Here is a 22,799-nt window from a genome sequence, read left to right as displayed (position 1 = left end):
AGTTATAAAGGGGGGAAAAGTTGCTTATGAGGAAAAAATTGCTGAGAAACTAAAAGACTGAGTCAAGAGTGAATGCTGAAGGAGAATTGCTGTCAGAAAAGCCAGAGTGGCTAGAGGGATAGAAAAGAAAACCATCAAATAAACCATCAAATCTTGGAAGCCAGGGAGATGGTGTTTAAAGAAAGGAATAGTCAGTAGTATTGGGTTCTTTTTTTCTTTTTTGGTGGGACTGGAATTTGAATTCAGGGCTTCTCACTCATAAAGCAGGCACTTACTGCTTGAGCCACACTTTCAGTTCATTTTGCTCTGGTTATTTTGGAAATGAGATTTCCAGAACTCTGTGCCTGGGCTGGCCTCCAATAGTGCTATCCTCCAGATCTCAGCCTCCCAAGTAGCTAGAATTACAGGTGTGAGCCACCAGGACCTGGCTTAAGTGTTTTTTTGAAAGGGCACATAAGAGGGCTGGGGGTGTAGCTCAATGATAGAGTGTATACTTAACCTGCTCAAGGCCATCAGTTCAATCTCCAGCACCAATAAATAAGTAAACAAAAGCCATATAAGAGAAAGACTTCAAAGTAGACAGTTGGATTTAGTGATATGTTGCTTACTGGTGATTTTCTTGGGAGATAAAGTGGAAATGTGGAAAGCAGTTTGCAGTGAGCTGAAGAGTGAGTAGGAGATGAAGTGGAGATAGTGTGTATATTCAATTCTTTTGTTTGGTTGTTTTTTCTTAAAAATTTAAGAAATTTTAATTTTTAATTTTTTTTTTTTTTTGTGGTGCTGGGGCTTGAACTCAGGGCCTTCACTTTGAATCACACTGCCAACCCTTTTTGTGATGGGTATTTTCGAGATAGGGTCTCACAAACTATTTGCCCTGTCTGGCTTTGAACCGTGATCCTCCTGACCTCTGCCTCCTGAGTAGCTAGGATTACAGGCGTGAGCCACCAGCACCTGGCAAATTTTTAAATTTTTTTTATTGTGCTGGGTGGAGTTACATTGTGGCATTTACAGATGTTCTTACAGTATATCAAATATATCACACTTGAATTCACCCCCTCCACCATTCTCCTTTATCCCTCACTCCTCCCTGTATATTCAATTCTTGATGAATCATTGACATTTGCTCATTGTATAGAATTATTTGGAGACCTTATGCTAAAATTCAAGACTGTGATTTGGTGTAGACCCATCTTCCTTTGTGGATAAGCAAGTACACTTCATCCACCTTTTGGGTTCTTTGGGAATTGAGGATGAGAAACCATCGAGCCAAGGCTGGGCAGTGGATTCTTGGTTCAGAAGAAAGAGTGTGTATCAGGTCTTTTTCATTGGTGTTGTGCAGGACCTACTTCGCTTACCTGAACTTTTTTCACCTGGAATGCTGGTAAGATGTGTGGTGAGCAGCCTAGACATCAAAGAGAGGGGCAAAAAGAGTGTCAAGCTATCTCTGAATCCCAAAAATGTCAACAGAGTGCTGAGTGCTGAGGTCCTGAAGCCTGGCATGGTATGTATCTGGTGTCAGGAAAGAGGAATGCCTTCCCTCTGTTGTATCTCTTGGGGAGTGTGGTCTAGGCCACCTTTTACTTTCAGCTTGATGACTACACACACAGGTAGGTCTTTCCTGGAGGGAAGGTCTCCTGGTTGTTTAATGAACATCGAAGACTTGAACATAATTTTATTACCTTGGAGGGGAGAAAGGGAAAGCAAGTCTAAGTTTTGCTGGTGGCCCAGTCAAATTGCTCCAGGGAGCCTTAGTGGAGCATTTACTGATGGGGAGAAGGAGAGCCTCAGTGCTTTCTCATCAAGACTTCTTCATGAAGTAAGTCTTTTTCAGGGACTGGGCATTGTGTGGAATGCTAACAGCTGCTTTCGGAGCAAGAGACAGAGTAAACAGGGCAGTTAATCTGCCAGGTGTGTTAATGGATATCCCACTACTTTGTACACAGCCTCATGGATATTTAGGAACACTTAATCCTGGCTCAGATCCCCAAATTAACCAGGTACAAAAGAGGAAACTACACTCATATAAGTACTCTGGTAATTATGGGACAGGAGATGGAGTTTGCAATGTTTGACTAGAAGAAATACGATTTGAGAAAGGGCCAGAAAGTTCAGTAGAACTTAGTTGGGTTAAAAGGTAATATAAAGGGCTGGGGATGTAGCTCAGTGGTAGGGTGCTTACCTAGCATGCACAAGGCCCTGGGTTCAATCCCCAGCACAAGAAAAAAATAAAAAATAAAAAATAAATAAAAAAAAAAAAAAGGTAATATAAAGCAAATTGTAGGAATTGACAAGTATTGAGAGCCATGATGGATGCAATTTTAGGCACTTTATATTATGCAGTTTTCACAACAAACCTGGGAGGTAGGTAGATATTCTCCATCTTCTATTTTTGAGAAAATGGTCCCAAAGGTCTCAGTGACTTGCCAAAGACTAAGTAGATAGCATCAGTGCCACACTGCTTCCCATGAAGTGTACAGAAGATTGGCAAGATTCGCGCCCCCCCAGTAGTGCTTAGAAAAAACAATGACAGATAGAAAGGTAGTCTGGTTCTCTTGATAATTGTGCTGCTGGGAGTGACCTTGCAGGGCTGCACAGTTCCTTCCTCTTTGAATAAAATAGTATTTCCCTATCTTTTGAAAACTCTGCAGGCAAGAGACTTCTGTCATTTCATAATTCAACTGTGTAGAACATTCCTCTCTGTCTGGAACTGGAAAAGCCTGCAAGCACTGGGAGAATAAAGTTGACGTCTTTCTTCTGTCTCTGTTGGGATTATGGTTTAGTTAAAAATGAAGACTCTGATTATGGGATTGGGTATTAAGATTAATGGGGGGAACGTTCATGTTTGTTTGGTAGTGGATGTTTGTTGTGTGTCCTGTTACCTTTAACTTGGAATGTGCAAATGCTTTCTCTTCTCCCAGCTGCTGACAGGCACAGTGTCAAGCCTGGAAGACCATGGCTACCTAGTGGATATTGGTATTGGTGGGACCAGAGCTTTTCTGCCTCTGCAAAAAGCCCAGGAGTACATTCGACAGAAGAACAAAGGTGAGGGCTAGCAGAGAGGCCAGTACATGGGAGTGAGGTAGTGCATATGGGGGTTATCAGTGCCACTTTGGTGAGTACCATGACAGAAAGGTGACTGCGAAGGCACCTTAGCTTTGGGAAAATCACTGGTTAATACCAGCTGAAAGGGAAAGGTAGCTATCTGTGTAAAGGGCCAGGGAGTGCCAGGGTTGCTCTAAGATCTGATGGACTAGTTTCAGTTTTCCTTATGTAGAAGATTTTGCTGAATTTGAGTCCCCAGGGCCTCTGAACCAGCTCTCTCCAGGCTTGTTGAAATTTTTGTATTTTTGTGGGATAGTTGAATTCCAGATTGCTGGGGTAACTTCATTCTCTTCCCTTAGAGACTGGGAATGTAGACAATATTAGATGCTAACTTAGCAGGTGGGCCATAGATCTTTTCAGGTGCTGCTCAGGCCCACGTTAAAGGTGTTTCTCATAGAGGTATTTTTCCTTTTGGGTGCCGGGACTGTTACAGGTGCCAAACTGAATGTGGGTCAGTACCTGACTTGCATCATTGAAGAGGTAAAAAGCAATGGAGGAGTTGTTAGTCTGTCTATAGGACATTCAGAGATTTCTGCTGCCTTTGCAACTGAGGAGCAAAATTGGACCCTTAATAACTTGTTGCCAGGGCTGGTGGTCAGAGCCCAGGTACAGAAGGTAAGCTATTCATTGTTATTGATGCTTTCTAAAATGAAAGTAATTCTTTTGTTTTGTTTTGTTTTAGGTTTATGAGACAGCGTCTCACTATGTAGCATGCATATAACCTGTGTTGTTAGATAGGGAAGCCAGTAGTTTTATGTAGCCATTGAGCACTGAAAATGTTGCCAGTGCCATATTTTGAAATAAGGGAGGCTGAGGCAGGAGGGTCAAGAGCTCAAGGTCAACCTGAGCTACATAATAAGACCCTGCCTCAACAAACAAACAATAAAAAGTCAAATGGTATTTAAGGGCTTATAAATGAAGAACTATCTTTTTTGTATTATTTATTTATTTAATTTTTGGCAGCACTGGGGTTTGAACTCAGGGCCTCACACTTGCTAGGTGGGCGCTCTGTCACTTGAGCCACTGTGTCAGCTGTCATAAATGAAGCACTGTCTTACCCCTCCAAACTCCTACTTTTTAGCTTATATTTTAAAATTTCTTTCTATATTAATACTATTGTTTTTATTATTGTATTATTTTGGTGCTAGGGATTAAACCTGGAACTTTGCACAGGCTAGGCAAGTGTTCTATTTGCCTGAGCTACACACCTAGCCCTTTCTCCATATTTCCATGTGACAAGCTTCTATTGGTCTCTTGATTTGTCAGTTTTAGGTATCGAGGGATTTTCCCTTTGTTTTTTGGTTCTGGGGATTGGATCCAGGGCCTTATGCATGTTAATCTTGTGCTGTACCTTATGCTATATCCCAAGCCCCTGTTTAACTTTTTGAGGACTAGCCAATGTGGCTGCTCTATTTTGCATTCTCAACAAAAATTTCTTTTCATTCTCATCAAAGCTTGTTATTTTCATCTTTTTATTATAGCCTCCTGGTTGGTGTGAAGGTCTAGCTCCTTGTAACTTTGTATTTTCCTAATGATTAGTGATTATCTCTAATATTCATGATTGAGGCGCTTACTGGCCATTTATTGACTTTCTCTTGTTAAGTTTTCTTTTCTTCTTTTTTTTTTTTTTTGGGGTTTTCCAGCATAAGCCAGAAAACCTGCTGGACAAATTCTAAAAGAGCTGTGACACTTAAAGTTAGGTTTTCTTTGTTGTTGAGTTGTAAGAGTTCTTTGTAAACTCTGGAATACTGATCGTTATTTTAAAAATACATATAATTTTTTCTTGATTTTGTTATGCACATATATTTATATCCTACCTGCTGGGAGAGATTTTCAACTTTAACTTTTGATTCTCTGTTAAAACAGTTTTTGTTTTGGCTGCTATATTATAAGTGAGGTATTATGAAACTGATGGTTGTCTGTATGCTTAGATGAGACTTGTGCCTGGTTGATTTCATTGTCAGGAACAGGAGCTAGCAGATTTTCATTGGACCACCTCCAAATGTCACAGTTTAGGGTCTTCTTTGGCATATTAGATTTCTCTAGAAAATTTAATAATTTCCACCCAAGATGGTTTGAGTATGGCTGTCTGAGAGCAAGGCTGGCTAACAGGGCTGGGTGTCTTCGTATTTATGTTACTCAGGATTTTTCTATACTCACAGTTTTAACATTTGCACTGTTCCTATAGCTTGATTCTGATAGTTTTCCCAAGAAACAAGATTCCCATTTTCTGTGGAGGTGGATTCTATAGGTGAGGAGTGGAACAAGAATCTGATTTAGTTCCCTGATTTCAGTTACCTCCCTTACTGCTCTTTTAAGGCACTTTTCACCTTAGGTTTTGGGGTCTCTCTAGGGTGAAACAGTTTAATAATGCTGAGTCTCTCTTTTATAAGCATTTGGGTTTTACTGTCTCAGTTTGGACAAGCATCCAAGTTGGTAACCATTTTAGTAATAACCAAATTGTCAGTCTGACAGTTCGTCAAGGATGCTTGTATAAAGCTGTGTAAAGTTACTGTATCCCATTTAGAAATCCCTAATGGTGTTGGGGATTGGTGTCTACTCTTTGGTTGGAAGCCAGTACTTGGAGTCCTACCATTTAACCTTATAGGAAGAAAGGTTGATAAGGGTTAGCTGGGGTAGGAGAGATAGTACAGTTACCATGGATACTGTGGCATTGAATTTTACTATGACAGTGTCTCCTCATATACCAAGTTCCTACAGAGAAGTTTTTTTTTTGGCTGTATTGAGGTTTGAACTCAGGGTCTTGTGCTTGCCAGGCAGGCACTCTACCACAGCTCTTTCTGTTTTAGTTATTTTTCAAATAGGGTCTTGCATTTGTGCCCAGGTCGGCCTGGACTGTGATCCTCCTATTTATTCTTTTCATGTAGTTGGGATGATAGGCACGTGCTACCACACCCTCATTTTTATTGGTTGAGATGGGGTCTTGTGGACTTTTTGCCCAGGCTGGCCTCGAACTGCAATCTTCCTGATCTCCAAGTCTGAGTAGCTAGGATGATAGAAACAAACCACTGTGCCTGGGCAGAGGAATGTTTCTCATAACTTGTTCTGTTTATTTCTAGGTGACTCAGTTTGGCCTCACGCTAAACTTCCTCACGGTCTTCACTGGCCTGGTTGACTTCATGCACCTGGAGCCCAAGAAAGTTGGGACATATTTCTCAAACCAAGCAGTAAGAAATGTTGCACCTATCTTTTCTTTATTTCCAGCTAGGTCTCAATCAGCTAGAATGTCCCAACTAGCCTCAGGGCAGGTCCTACGACTGCATGTGTACAGGTGTGTAGAGAGATGAGGGAAAGATCAAAAATATCTTGGAAGGAGTATAAGAAACTACCAGAGATTAAAGAAATTAAATGTATTGCATTTATAATTTAAACATACTCTAAACATGTTATTATGTTTTAGAAACATAATGAGTACACATGGTTAAAATACTGGAAGACTGTGCAATCAGGTGTTAATGGTGATTAATCCTGGGTTGATGTAACTAGCTTACTGAAATACTCAGATTGTCTATAATGAACATGGATATTGGGAAGAAAGTCCCAATATATATCAGACTTTTTTAGTCCTCAAATGATTTCTTTTCACTTTTTAAACAGTAATGCATGCTACAGAGAAAAAAATTTAAGAGAAAATAGTTTTCTACCAGTTAGTGATAATACTGTTAGTGTTTTGGTGAACCTCTTTGTAATAATATTTTTCTTCTGTATTCAGATTTGTATGCAGAATTAAGGCATTTTGTGTGTTTTAACCTTGTGAGTGGATCAGGTTCTTGGGTGTTTGAGATGAGCCTTTGTTGTAAGCTAAGTGCCCATTAGCTTTTTGGTGTTGAGGGCCCTCCTGGAATGTTTTTCCTGGTTTTAAGTGTTGATTTAGTCAGATTTAGTGCCTCTGGGACATTTTATTTGACTTTTCCACAGGCTTCTTCATTACACAGCTGATTTTTATATTTACTGAAGATTTTAGTACTGATATATCTGGTTAGCACATGGAGAGTCTTGACCCTCATAAGGTCTGCTCTAAGGTGTATTCTGTGTGCCTCCTCCTGTTCATTCTGCCCTTTCTTTTGTCTAGGTGAGGGCCTGCATTCTCTGCATCCATCCTCGGACAAGAGCTGTGCGCCTGAGCCTGCGCCCCGTCTTCCTGCAGCCTGGGCGGCCGCTCGTCCGGATCTCTTGCCAGCACCTAGGAGCTGTGCTGGATGATGTTCCTGTCCAGGGGTTTTTCAGTAAGGCTGGGGCCACCTTCAGGCTGAAGGATGGGGCTCTGGCCTATGCCCGGGTAAGGAGACTCTTTTGTTTGGTCAGGGATTTCATCACTGGAAGGGCTTTGGGGACAAATGGGTCCTTTTGTGCTTTCTTCATCTCTTGAAATTAGTTTCTTATTTTTAGATATCCCCAAATGTGAAAGACTATAGGGATAAGAACAATGTCTGTTTGTTAATCTTAGAATGCCTTAGAACCAACTTGCTGTATTTGATTCCTGGACAGTGGTAGGAATAGGAATGAATTAGGATCTAGACCAGGGCTTGGCAAAGTTTTTCTTAAAGAGCCAGATAGTAAATATTTTAAGCTTATGGGCCTTGTGGTCTTTGTCCTAACTACTCAACTCTTATTGCAGCATGAAAGGAGCCACAGACAGCATATAACTGACCATGAACAGGCACAGCTGTGTTCCAGTAAAACTTTTGTTTATAAAGTTATGCACTGGCTCATGAGTACAGTTTACTGACCTGTGATCTAAACTGTTTTCTGACCTTATTGAGATTCTGTGATGGTAAAGAGTGAGAATTATTTTAACAAAGTACTATTTTTATGGTGGGTGACTGATATGTTGAATCATTTCAGTGTGTTTTGAAGTCAGATTGGTTCAAACGTTTCTGGTTTTTCTTGGTACTTTGCAGCTCAGTCATCTCTCTAATTCTAAGAAAGTTTTCAATGCTGAGGCCTTCAAGCCAGGGAATACTCACAGGTGTAGAATTATTGACTATAGTCAAATGGATGAACTGGCCTTGCTTTCTCTGAGGACGTAAGTGTCATTAACACGCTGTGGGGGTGCACTTCTGGCTGTGTACGCTTTCAGTTTCTTCTGGGCTTTCTGAATGAGGGTGTCCTTTCTTGTTAGCATAATTGTGATAGTCCTAAATTTTAGGTAATCTCTACCCTACTTTATTTAATTCTGTGTTCTCCTTTTGTCCTAGATCTGTTATTGAAGCTCAATATCTTAGATATCATGATATCAAAACTGGGGCCGTCGTAAAGGTAAGAACTGAAGTATATACTTAGATAATCCTCCACCATTAAGCATTCTTTAGTTCACAGGTTGACTGTCAGTTTATTATTTATCCTGTTAACACATGTCTGCATTAATTTCAATGTGAGGTCTTACTAGCACCACCCAACTCTGTAGAGGCAGCAGGTTGTAAGTCCTGGGATTTGAAATTTGGTGGTGGTTATTGGAGTGGATTGAAAGTTAGTTCTGTGATAGTTGAGCTCCCTGGGATATTAGTAGTCAGTTCTGGTTACCTCAGCTCTTGCTATATAGCTCTAACTGAGCAGCTTCCCTTCCTAGGTAGAGTTTGTTTGTTAGGAGCTACTCCTCTCTTTTAGGAATTGTACTTGCAGAGGGGACAAGTGTGTGCTTAACCAAAAATATATGAAGGTTTCCATAAATCAGCCTGAACAAATCCAAGAATGTTGTGGGGGTGGGGAGTAATACTTTCTCGTGTGAGGTCTGTAATAATAGGTGTAGTTGGTCCAGGAAGGTTGGTTTTGAAAGAGGTATGACAGCTCTGTAGTAAGAGGTGGAGGAAAGACCATTCTTGAAGTATCATGGTGTCTTTTCTTTGGATTTCCTAGGGCACAGTGTTGACTATAAAACCATTTGGGATACTGGTAAAGGTGGGTGAGCAAATGAGAGGCCTGGTACCTCCCATGCACCTTGCTGACATCCTGATAAAGAATCCAGAGAAGAAGTACCACATTGGGGATGAGGTCAAGTGCCGGGTGAGCTTCCTAAAGTGTCTGTGTTGGGGTTTTGGCTAGATGAAGAGGGCAGTTCTGCACTTTTTCGCAAAATGAGCATATAACATCGCAGAGTGTTCAGTCTGAACCTGGCATTGGAAAGAGAAAAGTAAGTCCCTGTCCTTGAGAATTGTTTAGTATAATTGGGAGTTAACGTACCCATACAGGAACAGAGTTAAAATATCCATATAGTGTGTGACCTTTTGCCTTGTGGTTTGGTTCAGGCAATCTGCTGTAGTCAAAGTTTAGAAAGGGGGTTGGGGCTGGAGCAGCAGAATCATGGATTTATCAAAGGAGCTACCATGCACCATGTATTTTATGCCACTTGTTACGCTAGTCACCTGATATGCATCATTCCGCTTAATTCTTAAGACCACCCTATCATGTAACTACATTGTTCTTGTTTTGTAGGTGGGGAAATTAAAGCCTAAGAAAGTCAGATATCTTGCCCAAAGTTACACAGCTAATAAATGGCAGAACCAGTTTTCAAATTTAGCTCTATGTGACAGTAATTCCTTTGGGATTTCTGACATAGGTAGGACTTGAACAAGAAAGAATGGGTAGGATTTGGAACATTGTGGAGTTGCTTCACAGGGTTGCAAAGGTTAAGTTTGATAATACACAGAGTGCCTTGTATAGGGCCTGGTGTATGCAGGTATTCAGTATGTTTAAGTTTCTGAGAGAGAGAGAGAGAGAGTGTGTGTGTGTGTGTGTGTGTGTGTGAACGAACCCCAGCACCTTTCACATGTTAAGCATGTGCTCTACCACTGAGTTATACCCCAGCTCTGGATTTTATTATGTTTATTTTATTTCAACAAAGGCAACAACTACCCAGTGGTACAAAAACAGGAATTTCTCTGCCCTCAAGAGGGCCTTCTGAGGAGTGAAAGATAATTGGATCACTCAGCCTTAGTTTATAGCTAATAACACTGCTCAGGTGATAAATTGGGTCTGCAGAGCCCAATAGGCAGGAGTTGGGGTGGTAAAGAAGTTACTTTAACACAAGACTGGGGGCTACTGTAAGATAATGATATTGACTATGGCCAGGAGAGGGTAGTTTACAGCAGTTTATGGGAAGAAATGCATTTGCAACAGATTTATATGCTTTCAGTAGTCATCCTGCAGGAAGCAGATACAGCTGAGATTATTAGAGGAAAAACAGATGACAGGTTCTTGAGGGAGTAACCCAGGGCTTTTGGGTTCAGAGGGTTGCAGAGACAAGCTCCGTGGCTCTCCTGATGATAGGTAACTTGTTGATAGCTGCTGTCTTTTTCCTAGGTTTTGCTTTGTGACCCTGAAGCCAAAAAGCTGATAATGACCCTGAAGAAAACCCTGGTCATGTCCAAACTACCTGCCATTACCTGCTATGATGATGCCAAGCCTGGTCTACAGACACATGGGTTCATCATCAGGGTCAAGGACTATGGCTGTATTGTAAAGTTCTACAATGACATCCAGGGACTGGTGCCCAAGCATGAACTCAGTGCCCAGTACATCTCTGATCCAGAGAAGGTCTTTTACATTGGTCAGGTAATCCTTGCCCTGGACAGGCCTCTCTACCCATGGTGATCCCAAGAATGTAGATTTGAAGGAGTAGTAAGCAAGGAAGCTGCCTCTTAAGAAAAGGAGGAAGAGAGCACAAATACACATTCTGCACAATAACATAATGGGTCTGAGTCAGCTAAGTGGAGGAGGGGGTGACAGAACAGAGAAGCCCTCACTGGCAAACAAATAGACCCAGGCTCACCTGGAAGAGGTCAGTCATTACCTAAACAAACCATTATTTGTCACATCAAAAAATTTTTCTGAGGCTAATTGTCACCACAAGTAACACTGTGAATTTGAGTCTGTCCTGGAAAAATAATCTTTTAAAACTTGGAGTTGTATACAGAAAAAAGTTACTCATGTCTTTCTTTTATTCAGAGGGCTGGTTTGTGGGGCTTCTTTATAGTCTCTGTACATGTCTTCTTTTCCCTGCCTTCTGATCTGATACAAGTTCTTGGTGGATCTTCCAAGGTCCCTGCAGAGCTGGTGGAGGGCACTACACTCCAGAGCCTGCAAGGCCTGCTACTGCAGGAGGTAGGCAAGCACTTGTGGTTTCTTACCAGGTGGTGAAGGTTGTAGTGCTGAACTGTGAACCATCCAAAGAGAGAATGCTCTTATCCTTCAAGCTGTTGAACGATCCAGAACCAAAGAACAAGAGTGTTGGAAACGGTCAGAAAAAAGGAAAAGTCGTTAATACTGGGCAGGTACCTGGACTTCTCCAGACAAGTTATTTGTCTTACCCTGACAAAGCAAGGGGAGGTACATATGAGGTACTGCAGCCCAGGGAGGAGAAAGAGAGGGAGCTTCACAGGATTCTGAGGCTGGGGGAGGTTCTTGAGAGAGGACTTCATACTTGTTCTTACCTGTGTGCCAGAGCAAATGTTATGAAAGAAAATTGTGTTACAGTGCAGTTTTCAGTAGAGTGCTGATGCCTTCTCTGGTCAGTTGGTCCAGGCTGCAGTTCACTCTTTCCTCTGGGATCCAGCAGAGGGATTGGCAAGAAATGATAGGAGCCCACAGATGAAGTTGTGGAGTGGGTTGTGGGGTGGTGGGGTGGGGTCTGCTGATCAGTGATCCCTTGAGCTAGGATTTGGTGCCTGTGAGCTCTGCCTTATTCAGACGGGGTTGCTTTCTGTTCAAGACAAGTGCTAAGTTTTTGTTGTTTGTTTGTTTATTTTGTAGTACTGGGGTGGGGAGTTGAACTCAGGACCTTGTGCTTGCTAGGCAGGTGCAAGCTTGAGCCATGCCACCAGCTCTTTTTGCTTTGGTTATTTTCAATATGGGGTCTTACTTTATGCTTGGGCCAGCCTGGACTGTGATCCTCCTGATCTCTTCCTCCTAAGTAACCAGGATTACAGGTGTGTACACTGTACCCAAGTGCTAGTTTCGTCTTTCTGTTCCCTGAGCAGTTGGTGGATGTGAAGGTTTTAGAGAAGACCAAAGATGGGCTGGAGGTGGCCGTCCTGCCTCACAACATCCCTGCTTTCCTCCCCACACCTCATCTGTCAGACCATGTTGCCAATGGCCCGCTGTTATATCACTGGCTCCAGGCAGGTGACACCCTTCACCGAGTCTTGTGTCTGAGCCAGAGTGAGAAGCATGTTGTATCCTTGACTGGTGTCTGAGGGCAGTGGAAGGTGGGAGGCTGTGGGCCTTTGGGTGGTGCTTAGAACATGGTTCTACATGGTGCTGCTTCTGTGGGTCTGCACATGTAGAAACTTAATGTAGTTGCAGAGGGGATAGAGTGGAAGAAGGAAATGGGACAGATGGACATTTAGACTGCTCTTTCTGGAACATTTCTTTGATGAAATGCCACTAGCTCCTTTGCAGGAAGCCAGCTTTGGTCTCCACAGTAGCAGGTGGCCAGGATCCCAAGAGCTTCTCAGAAATCCAGCCTGGAATGCTGCTCATTGGTTTTGTGAAGAGCATCAAGGACTACGGTGTGTTCGTCCAGTTCCCCTCAGGTCTTAGTGGACTGGCCCCCAAAGGTGTAAGTTCAGTCCCATGTACTAGGGCCTTTGAGGAGAAACACCAGGCTCATGGAACCTGTGAGAGTGGGAAAGAGTAGGAGTCTTTAATCCTTTGAAAGAGGTCAAGATACACTACTTAACATGTATGTGCCATGGAGGCTCCTGGTGGAGGGTGTGACCAAGATCCCAGGTCATATTTCTCCTGGTTGCTGGGTGGCCTCCTGGAGAAAGGGGCCCGTTCTCTTTTATGTAGGAGTATTAGGTGAGTGACAGTGGCCTTGAAGACTAGTCTGTGGTGTAAAGAGGACTCAACTTGTGTTTATACTTAGCCTAATACAGGTTTTGGAGCCTAGTGGGGTTTTCAAGGTATTCAGGCACTGGAATATCCTTGAGATTATTATTCTCTCCTCTGTGTCATTGAATTGTAAACTTTTCCAGATGGGAAAAGATCCTAGCCACCCCACAGTTGGAACCCTTTTGTGCTTGTGCATGCTGAATAAACTGAGACCTGGACAGTCAGTGTAAGACAGCACCAAGCAAATACCACAGAGCTAATTCCTGCCAGAGACTGTTCATAGATATTTCTTCCCTTCCATGGTCTGGCTTCCTGATGTTTTGTCAAGGAACGTCTTACTGTATCCCTTGTCAGGAAAATTTTTTAAATGAAAGCATGACGATAAACCTCAGAATATGTACAGAGTGGCCAAGGGTTGCCATTGGGTGTTAGAGACAGGGACTTTCTCAATTGGGTGTCCTCAAAGACTGAGTTGGGTGGCCATTGCCTCTCCTATGTTTTCATGGAAGAGGAGTAGAGCTGTGCTCAGAGAGGGCTGGGGTGGTGCCTGGGTCACTTTTCTGTCTACCTCCATATCCTATCTCTGGGCTCATTCAATAGGTTGTCTTAATAGAGACATCCTTACCTTTCCATTCCCCATTTCTGTGCACTCTTCTCTTCAGATCATGAGTGACAAGTTTGTGACCACCCCAAGTGACCACTTTGTTGAAGGGCAGACAGTGGTTGCAAAGGTGACCAATGTGGATGAGGAGAAGCAGAGGATGCTGCTGTCGCTGCGGCTGTCAGACTGCGCTTTGGGGGAGCCGGCCAGCACCAGCCTCCTCCTCCTAAGCCAGTGCCTGGAGGAGCTGCAAGGCGTGCGGAGCCTCATGAGCAGTCGAGGTGGGAGCCTCAACACCTGTTTGGTGGGAGCAGGAATAGAAGATGAGAGTTGGGGTGGAGTGCATAAGCTATACTTACACCTGGTGTTAAGATGACTTGTTGGTCTCCCCATAAATAAAAAAAGAGAGGGGGAGAGTTTTCATGGAGGGGCAGGGTGGAGTCTCACTATGCTACCCAGGCTACCCTTGAACTCTGGGCTCAAGCAGTCCTCCTGGTTTAGCAACACTTTTTTTTTTTTGTAGTACTGGGGTTTGAACACAGTACCTCATACTTGCTAGGCAGGTGCTCTACAACTTCAGCCACTCCATCAGCCCTATTTGGTGGAGATAGGGTCTCACATACTCTCTGGGCTGGCTTCGGTCCATGATGCTTCTGATCTCTGCCTCCTGAGTAGTTAGGATTACAGGTGTGAGACACTGGTGTTCCCATGGCAAACGTTTTTTTAATGGAAATACAGTGTATATAAAATACCCAAGTCATTAATAGACAGCTCAGTAAATGTTTATAAAATGAACGCCCCTGATTAGCACCCAGATTTAGATGAAGGTCATTATAAGCAGCCTAGAAATCCCCTGTCAGTCCAGAAGCAAAATTCCCCTTTGTTCTAAAGGCCTTGGGTTTGCATTTGTTGTGAACTTACTGACCTCTTCATTTTTCATCTCTTTATTTAGCAGGTAGTAGTGGGTGGTAAAATGGAACACAGACCTGCTAAATTTTGTGAGGGGTTATTACTTTTTCCTCTTAGACTTTGAACCGTTGTGCAGGATTATTGTGTGCCTGACCTGCATAGTGCAGTGTCTTCATCTGGTTGTAACAAGGTAGAGATATTTGGGTTTGATTTTGTTTTGTTTTTTTTGTTGTTGGTTTTTTTTGTTTGTTTGTTTGTTTTTGTTTTTTTTGAGGGAAGGTCCTACTATGTAGCTCAGGTTGGCTTTGAACTCATGAGCTCCCTGCATTGGCCTCCTAAGTGTTGTGAGAGCATTTGGGAGCAATGAAAATTTAAAACCAAAGGAAAGCCTGTGTTCCTGATCCTTGTTGACTAATTTCATAAATTATGGCCAGGAAGAATTAACATTTTTGTGAAAAACAATTTTTACCTTATCATTGGTTTCAGTGCTCCGCCACTCTCTGTGGTGCCAGCATATCTCAGAGGAAAGGAGTAGTGAAAGTGTTCTTCATTTTACTAATTCCTCCTGCCTTTGGGCCTGTGGCAGACTCTGTGCTGATCCAGACACTGGCTGAGATGACTCCAGGGATGGTTCTTGACCTAGTGGTGCAGGAAGTATTGGAGGATGGTTCCGTGGTGTTCAGTGGGGGCCCAGTGCCTGACCTGGTTTTGAGAGCCAGCAGATACCATCGGGCAGGTGAGTGGTTTTGTTTTGCTCATCATGGTTTATTGGGGAGACCCTGTGCCCATTGTTCCCTCTGGATACAGAGGGATATGCATTTCCCAATACATAGGGTGGATCAGTTGATTGTGTTGAAGCTTTTGGTATGCCTAGCATGTGTGAATGCAAATAAAGACAAATGACAGCATGCTAAAGGTTTAGGTATGAATCTTTTGTTATGATTGAATAAATCTAGGTTTTACACATCAGGTTGCATAAATTAAGGTCCACCTTAACTCTAGTTGTGGGAGGTAGATCACTGTGGTTTCCCTAAGTGTAAGAGGCTGGGAGAGGTGCTGTTCTTCACCTTTTTCCAAAGGATGCTCACATTGTGTATGGTTCTGCACTGCAGGACAGGTGGTGGAATCTGGGGAGAAGAAGAAGGTTGTAATCCTCAATGTTGATATGTTGAAGTTGGAAGTGCATGTTTCCCTTTCCTGGGACTTGGTGAATAGAAGAACTAAAAAGGTAAGCTTACTCAGGACATGTGGTTTCAGATTACCCCTTCTGTGTTACACTTTCAGTCTGGGGTTCTAGCCCAGGCGCCTGTAGGTAAGACTGTGCACCTGGATCTGTTCAGAACGTTTCCAGTTTTTCTCTTTGTCTGGTAGAGTTAGTAGGACTTTTTTTCACTCTGGTTCAGGTGATGGATTACATATGGTCATTCTACCCTTAGGTCCAAACAGGTAATAAAGATGAGTGTGTGTGCCTGTAGGTTAGGGAGGCTACAGGTAGGACCCCAACAGATGGGTGAACATATGCTTGGCCTACACAGGGCAGATACTGTTTATCTCCATCCAAATGTTATAAGTGGGAATATTTGGGTCTGATGTTTCCAAGATTTTTTTTTTTTTCCTTTTTGGTTTTTTGAGACAGGGTCTTACTATATAGCCAAGACGGGCCTTGAACTCAATGATCCTCTCACCTTGGCTCCCAAATGCTGTGATTATCTTCGTGCATCACCACATCTGTCTTAAATCTTTGATTTTCAGAAGGCAGAATTCGGCTATTTATTTCAATATTAAAAATGTTGGGCTGGCTTAATGCAGAGAAACTAAAGCAGATACCTTAAAGCAACTGAGGCCAATAGGAAAAGGGGAACAGGTACTAGAGAAAAGGTTAGATCAAAAAGAATTAACCTAGAAGGTAACACCCACGCACAGGAAATCAATGTGAGTCAACGCCCTGTATAGCTATCCTTATCTCAACCAGCAAAACCCCTTGTTCCTTCCTATTATTGCTTATACTCTCTCTACAACAAAATTAGAGATAAGGGCAAAATAGTTTCTGCTGGGTATTGAGGGGGGGGAGCGGGAGGGGGTGGAGTGGGTGGTAAGGGAGGGGGTGGGGGCAGGGGGGAGAAATGAACCAAGCCTTGTATGCACATATGAATAATAAAAGAAAAATGAAAAAAAAAATGTTGGGCTGGGAATGTGGCTCAGGTAGTAGTGTGCCTATCTACCTACCTAGCTCTCAGTTCCACCCCAGTACCCCCCCCACACACACACTTATGGCAATAGTGTAAATGTTGGAAACTAATTAAAACAACAAAAAAACTTCCGTTATTTAAACCAAACAAAACAGGTGTGTGTACTTAGTTCTGACATTCACACACTCTCCTACCATGCCTCTTGTACACTTGTGTGATAAGAGAATTGGTTTGAGCCAGGTGCTGGTGACTCACACCTGTTATCCTAGCTACTTAGAAAGCAGAGATCAGGAGGATCGAAGTTCATAGCCAGTCCAGGCAAATAGTTCTGCAAGACCTTATCTTGAAAAACCCTTCACAAAAATAGGGCTGGTGGAGTGACTCAGGTTGAAGGCCCTGAGTTCAAGCCCCAGTACCTCAAAAAATAAAAAGGTTTGAGGGAAATCTCAAAATTAGTAATTTTCTCTGGCAGAGAATATATATAGGTTGAGTATTGCTTATTCAAATTCTTGGGGCCAGAAATGTTTCAGATTTCAGAATTTTCAAATTTTGGAATATTTGTATAGATTTAACTGGTTGAGTATCCCTAATCTGAAAATCAAAAATCTGAAACTTTTTGACTTCACTGGTTGGGGCATCCCTAACCTGAAAATCCAGGATCTGAAACTTTTTGACTTCACTGTTTTGGGGCATCCCTAATCTGAAAATCCAGGATCTGAAACTTTTTGACTTCACTGGTTTGGGCATCCCTAATCTGAAAATCTTTTTAAAGCATCAACATGATTCCCAAAAGCTTGGATTTTGGCACATTTTAGGTTTAAAATTTTCAGATTAGGGATTTTTGACCTGTATTTGATCATCATCTTAAGCACCTGATTTTGTAGAGTATAATACAGAGAATTATCTAGATATAATCCTTAACCATGAGTTGCTTGCTCTGATTCTTGAGCCACGCCTCCAGCTACAATTTTAAAACTTTAGGAGAGACAAAGAATTCCTGTTTAACCTGAACTCTCCCTCAGTTTTCTAGCAGGGCACTTGAGCATTTTATCATCTAGGTGAAGCTTGGACATAGAAGCACATAAGCACTACTTGGGTTTTGAGGAAAGTTGGGCCAGGTGCCTTATACACAGCACTCAATAAAGACTGCTTACTGAAGATTGAAGGAGCAAATGCATTGGGAGGAGTGCTTCAGACTGAGGGTCAGGACTTAGTATCTTAAGGCCACTAGAGGTCGCCTGACTATGCATCAGAATCACCTAAATTGTAGAATTCAGATTTACCAGTTATAGGATGGGGCCTAGGAATCTGAATTCCAAACAAAATCCAGCAGGGGCCTGAGTTCAAACCCCAGTGCTGCAAAAAAAAAAAAAGCCAAGCATTGTGGTACACGACTGTAATACCAGCACCCAGAAGGCTAAAGCAGAAGATGGGAATTTGAATTCAGCCTGAGCTATACAGAGAGCCTCTGTCTCAAAAAACCAAAAAAAAATCCCAGCTAATTGGTTATAACTCAGTCCGCTGGACATAAGGCATCAGGGCTTTCTCTAGTTCTACTCTGTGCAAGTGACCATTTTGTAAAGCAGAGGTGGTTGTTTTCCTCTCTTTTCCAGCTGAAAAAAGGCAGCCAGCATCAGGCAATTGTGCAGCACCTGGAGGAGTCCTTTGCCGTGGCCTCCTTAGTAGAGACTGGCCACCTGGTAGCTTTCTCCCTGACCTCTCACCTCAACGACACCTTCCGTTTTGACTCTGAGAAGTTGCAGGTGGGACAGGGTGTCTGTCTAACCCTCAAGACCACAGAACCGGGAGTGACTGGTCTTCTTTTGGCTGTTGAGGGGCCAGCTGCTAAGAGGACCATGAGACAGACTCGGAAGGATTCTGAGACAGTTGAGGAGGAGGAGGAGGAGGAGGAACCAGCTCTGGCTGGGACTCAGAAGAAGCACACCCTAGCTATTGGGGACATTGTCACTGGGACTGTCAAGTCTATTAAGGCCACCCATGTGGTTGTGACTCTGGAAGATGGCATCATTGGCTGTATCCATGCCTCCCACATACTAGATGATGTTCCAGTGGGCACCTCTCCTACTACCAAGCTGAAAGTTGGGAAGACAGTCACTGCCCGAGTGATTGGTGGGCGAGATGTGAAGACACTGAAGTATGGAGGCTTTAGGGGATGGGTTCGTTTTGAGGGAGAGTGTTGTAATGGGGGCAGAGGGGATGGTGAGGGAATGTAGGCAGGTATTAAAAAGTTGCATGTAGTTGGATTTTCTCTTAGCTAACAAAAAAGGCATTCACCAAAGAATCCTTTAGCATGATATTTTAAAAAAGTAGTGTGTAGTGGTTAAAAGGATAGGTTTGGAATCAGATGTGGGTTTGAATTTTAAATTAACTGTGCTCTGTGCTGATAGTTACTTTTACTCAGTTTTATTTCCCTAATTTGTAAAGTGAGAATAATGGTAGTGCCTGCCTTGAAGGGCCAATGAGAAGACTGGAAAAAGAGAACATGTATGTTATGTGCCTCGTACGTTGCCTGGCTCATAGCTTTTACTTAGTACATACACTGTCAGTAATTATCATAATCCATCCCCCACTTTAATTATATTCATTTATGTTAAATCAAGTTACAGCATATGTTATGATAGTAGAATTCCTTGCTATAACAAAGGGGAAAAAATGTGGTCAATAGTTTGTATATTAATTTCAGGAACTAACTGGGATCTTTAATAAGTCATTTATCCTCTGTAGACTTCAGTGTCCTTGTTTCTAGAATGAAAGAGTTGTAGCATATAGTCTAAGGAAATTTTTTTCATAGTCTGATATAACAGTCTTAATAGGTCAGACAAGCCAGCTCCTTAGCTCCTTATCATTTCCTATGAGGGATGAGAATGGGACCCTCAGCATGACACATTACCCATCAGTAGTGGTTTGGGGTGGAATGGAGAGAAATCGTGATCTATAGATCACTGTATTACAGAGAATAAGAGAAGCAATTTGACATTCTTAATTTGACTTTCTTAATTCTCTAGGTTCCTACCAATTAGTCACCCCAGATTTATTCGAACCATCTTGGAGTTGAGTGTTCGGCCAAGGTGAGGAGGACCCTAGAAGCATGAGCTTATGGAAAGAACCATGGCTTTGGAATTGGGCTTTTGGAATTCTCATCTTGATTCTGCTGGTGTTGTGACTTCTTTTACCTCCCTCTGTCCAAGTTACTTTATTTTTCTAGTAGGAAACAAAAATGACTACAGACAAACCAAAGCCACTCCTACATGGAGTATAGTGAGTGCAAACTCCCCCTTGCCTGCCTCCCCCAAGAACCTTTCAAGAATAACGCTTTCTGCATATCCACCAGAACATGACCTACTATTTCAACTCAGTTTGTCATCACCAAGCAGTAGTCCACACTGAAAGAATATGTATTCTTGGCTTCATATTCTGTTTTTATTTTCTGCTGTATGGGGATTGAACCTGGGGCTTTGTGCTATACCACAGATCTGCATCCCCAGCCTTGGTTACTTTTTTTTTTTTTTTGGACCCTCCTAGGGCTAATTAGAGGAATTGTATGAAAATTAATGTAGAAGCTATGTACAGAGTTTAAAGTATCAGTTTAAAGGCTGATTGCAGTTCTATTTGTCAGCATCTGATTAAAAAGAAACATTTGTACTCTAAACTCAGTTTTCTAGAATTCAGTAATTCCCCATATAAACATGTAGCCAAGAGTAACCTATTCTTTCTGTTTCTATTACTTTACTGCTTGGTGACCAAAATCTGAGCTTTAAAGTCATGTTCTGGTGGATTCTGCAGAGAGATTCTAGGGAGACAGAAACTAATAGTTCCATGTAATGGGTGATCCTGTTTGTCAGGGATTCTTTTTTTCAGAATATCCAGTGGCCTGTCTGCTCCTGCTTCCTCTACAGAAGAACCCAACCTCTTGGAATTGTTAGGCCATTGATGAATGGAACTAGATGCACATTACTGTAAGAAAGGTTTTTCAGGTTCAGCCAGGAATCTATCCAGTTTGTAAGTCTTACAAACTGAGGGATGTTGCAGAAGGACCTGCAGAGTATCTTCCAAGGGTAACATCTGGTCAGCATCCTGAAGGAATCAGAGTAGAAGTATAGTATGTCTGAGAAGGCTTGTATCTGAGATAGGGAAATATTCCTGGGACATTGAACTTTAGATGCTGACCCATAATTTTAGAATTTCAAAATCAGCCCTTTAGTTTTATAATAATAAGACTTGGTGGTGAGATACTTTTCTGTCTGTTTACTCTGTGGTTTCTTTAGTCTGTAGATTTTGTTTGTATCCCCTCCAGTCTTTGTTGTGAAAAAGAAGACTTCATTATGTTTGCAGTTTTAGTCTGCAATATCATCACCTTAAGCTGTGATGTCATGTTTTAATTAGACCCATAATTAAGTTTGAGGTCAAGTAGTTTATTTGAACTAAAGGTAGATACCTTTTTTTTTTTTTTTTTTTTTGGTGGTGCTGAGGTTTAAACTTAGGGCTTTTGCAGTTGCAGTCTCTCTACTGCTTAAGTCATGCCACCAGCTCACCTTGTTCTGGTTATTTTGGAGATGAGGTCTCTCAAACTGTTTGTCCAGGCTGGCCTCAAACTGAGATGCTCCCAATCTCAGCCTCCCACGTAGCTGGGATTATAGGCATGAGCCACTGGTGCCCAGCTAAAGGTAGAGATCTTAAACTAATGAATGTTGTCAGGGATGAGTCATTGAGCTCTATAGAACACCTTCTACAGTCTACAGAGTGCTAGAACCTTTCAGCAACATGATTGTCATTAGTCCACCCCCTGTCCTGGAAGACTAGTATCAGCCAGAGTGGTACTTACTACCTAGCTGTAGCAGAGGGGACTAAGCCAGGAAATAAGTGGATTTATTGAGGAAGTGGGTGATACAGAGGTAAAATAACAGACAGATGGATAAACAAACCCCAGGACGTCGTCCACCTTCTTCATGTACTTATGTCTTACTGTTACTTTATTTCCATCTCAAGGACTCTGAGAAATAAAACAGTGGCATTTCTCTAGTAGTGTTATTTCTCTGATGCTTACATTTTAAAAGTAGATTTGGAAGTCAGGGTGAAAGACATTTAATTGATTTTTATATCAGTTTATGTAAATTGTATGTAGTACTTAGTATTTAGTAGCTTGCTTTTTTCATTCCATATTATGGTTTTGAGATCTACCCATTTTTGTGTTAACTTCAGTAATAGTAATCCATACTATGAATGTGCCAAACTGTACATGTTCCTCAAACTTTTGGATTACATTTGGAGTTGCTTCCAGTTTTTCTATAAAATGTAGAAAAATGATTATCGGCAATACCACAGTGAATAGCCTTGAACTTGTTCTGCATTCTCATTTGGAATTACTGGGTCATAGAATATATGCATTTGCAACCTTTACAGTATAGGAAGGTTCCCATTTTCTACATCCACCAGCACTTGGTGTTGTCTTTTTATATTGTTATCATCATTACTTGTATCATTTTATTAATGATTGTAGTTTTGTTTGGCTTCAGAAATTATTTCAATTATTTAAAATAACTTTAGAAATTATTTAAATTGGGCTAGCAGTTCTGTCATTTTGGGGGAAGTGATTTGTGGATTGCAGCTTTTTTTCTTGTTGCTTTTCTGAAAAGACAAAGAGTCAAGATGACAATGGCAGCATAACAGAGGGTTAGCACCCTGTTTTTTGTGTCAATCCTTGACTTCAACTCTTGTTCAATAGCATACAATGGGTTTAAAATCTGTCTTGCTTAATTCACACAGGAGATTGTTGTAAAGTTTAATGAGAGATTATTTGTGAAGGCAGTTCGGCAAACTTAAAAGCAATAGCTAAGGTATTATGAAAGAAATAAAAAAGTCTTATTTCCTAAGTTTGTAAAGATTGTCATAAGCTTCACAGCTAGTTTGTACATAGGTGAATGACAAGGAAAATATTGGCCTGGGTCAGTATTGTGAAGATTCCCCTTAATGAAGAGAGATCGGCTGTGGAGAGTGGGTAGAGTAGAGCAGCCCTATACAGATGATCCATCGCCACTTGAGGGAGATGGTTTTAAGTCAGAAGCCTTATCCAGAGATGGATAAGTGGTAGAGCGCCTGCCTAGCAAGCATGAGGCCCTGAGTTCAAA

The 22,799-nt window shown here is 42.0% G+C and overlaps 1 protein-coding gene and 1 non-coding gene across 6 annotated transcripts in view; one reads left to right on the top strand and one right to left on the bottom strand.

The window, feature by feature from the left end:
• The window catches only part of Pdcd11 (programmed cell death 11), a 39,229-nt gene that overhangs the window by 5,240 nt on the left and 11,190 nt on the right, over positions 1-22,799 (top strand). For all 5 annotated transcript variants that reach the window (XM_020180773.2, XM_020180774.2, XM_020180771.2 and 2 more), the window contains exons 5-21: positions 1,340-1,501; positions 2,919-3,042; positions 3,536-3,717; positions 6,183-6,290; positions 7,196-7,402; positions 8,025-8,149; positions 8,322-8,382; positions 8,980-9,126; positions 10,423-10,674; positions 11,253-11,393; positions 12,099-12,293; positions 12,509-12,679; positions 13,617-13,836; positions 15,051-15,200; positions 15,577-15,692; positions 18,267-18,808; positions 19,680-19,742. In XM_020180773.2, coding sequence (XP_020036362.2) covers positions 1,340-1,501; positions 2,919-3,042; positions 3,536-3,717; positions 6,183-6,290; positions 7,196-7,402; positions 8,025-8,149; positions 8,322-8,382; positions 8,980-9,126; positions 10,423-10,674; positions 11,253-11,393; positions 12,099-12,293; positions 12,509-12,679; positions 13,617-13,836; positions 15,051-15,200; positions 15,577-15,692; positions 18,267-18,808; positions 19,680-19,742 — 2,966 coding nt within the window. The remainder of the gene's footprint in view (positions 1-1,339; positions 1,502-2,918; positions 3,043-3,535; positions 3,718-6,182; positions 6,291-7,195; positions 7,403-8,024; positions 8,150-8,321; positions 8,383-8,979; positions 9,127-10,422; positions 10,675-11,252; positions 11,394-12,098; positions 12,294-12,508; positions 12,680-13,616; positions 13,837-15,050; positions 15,201-15,576; positions 15,693-18,266; positions 18,809-19,679; positions 19,743-22,799) is intronic.
• Positions 4,733-4,794, bottom strand: LOC141425277 (U7 small nuclear RNA). The gene has a single exon (XR_012450348.1). It is a non-coding gene; the product is annotated as a U7 small nuclear RNA (small nuclear RNA).

The sequence above is a fragment of the Castor canadensis genome, chromosome 7 (assembly GCF_047511655.1).
Source record: "Castor canadensis chromosome 7, mCasCan1.hap1v2, whole genome shotgun sequence".
Lineage (NCBI taxonomy): Eukaryota > Metazoa > Chordata > Mammalia > Rodentia > Castoridae > Castor > Castor canadensis.
Note: the sequence above shows the minus strand (reverse complement) of the source record. Positions and strands in the feature narration are given on the sequence as shown.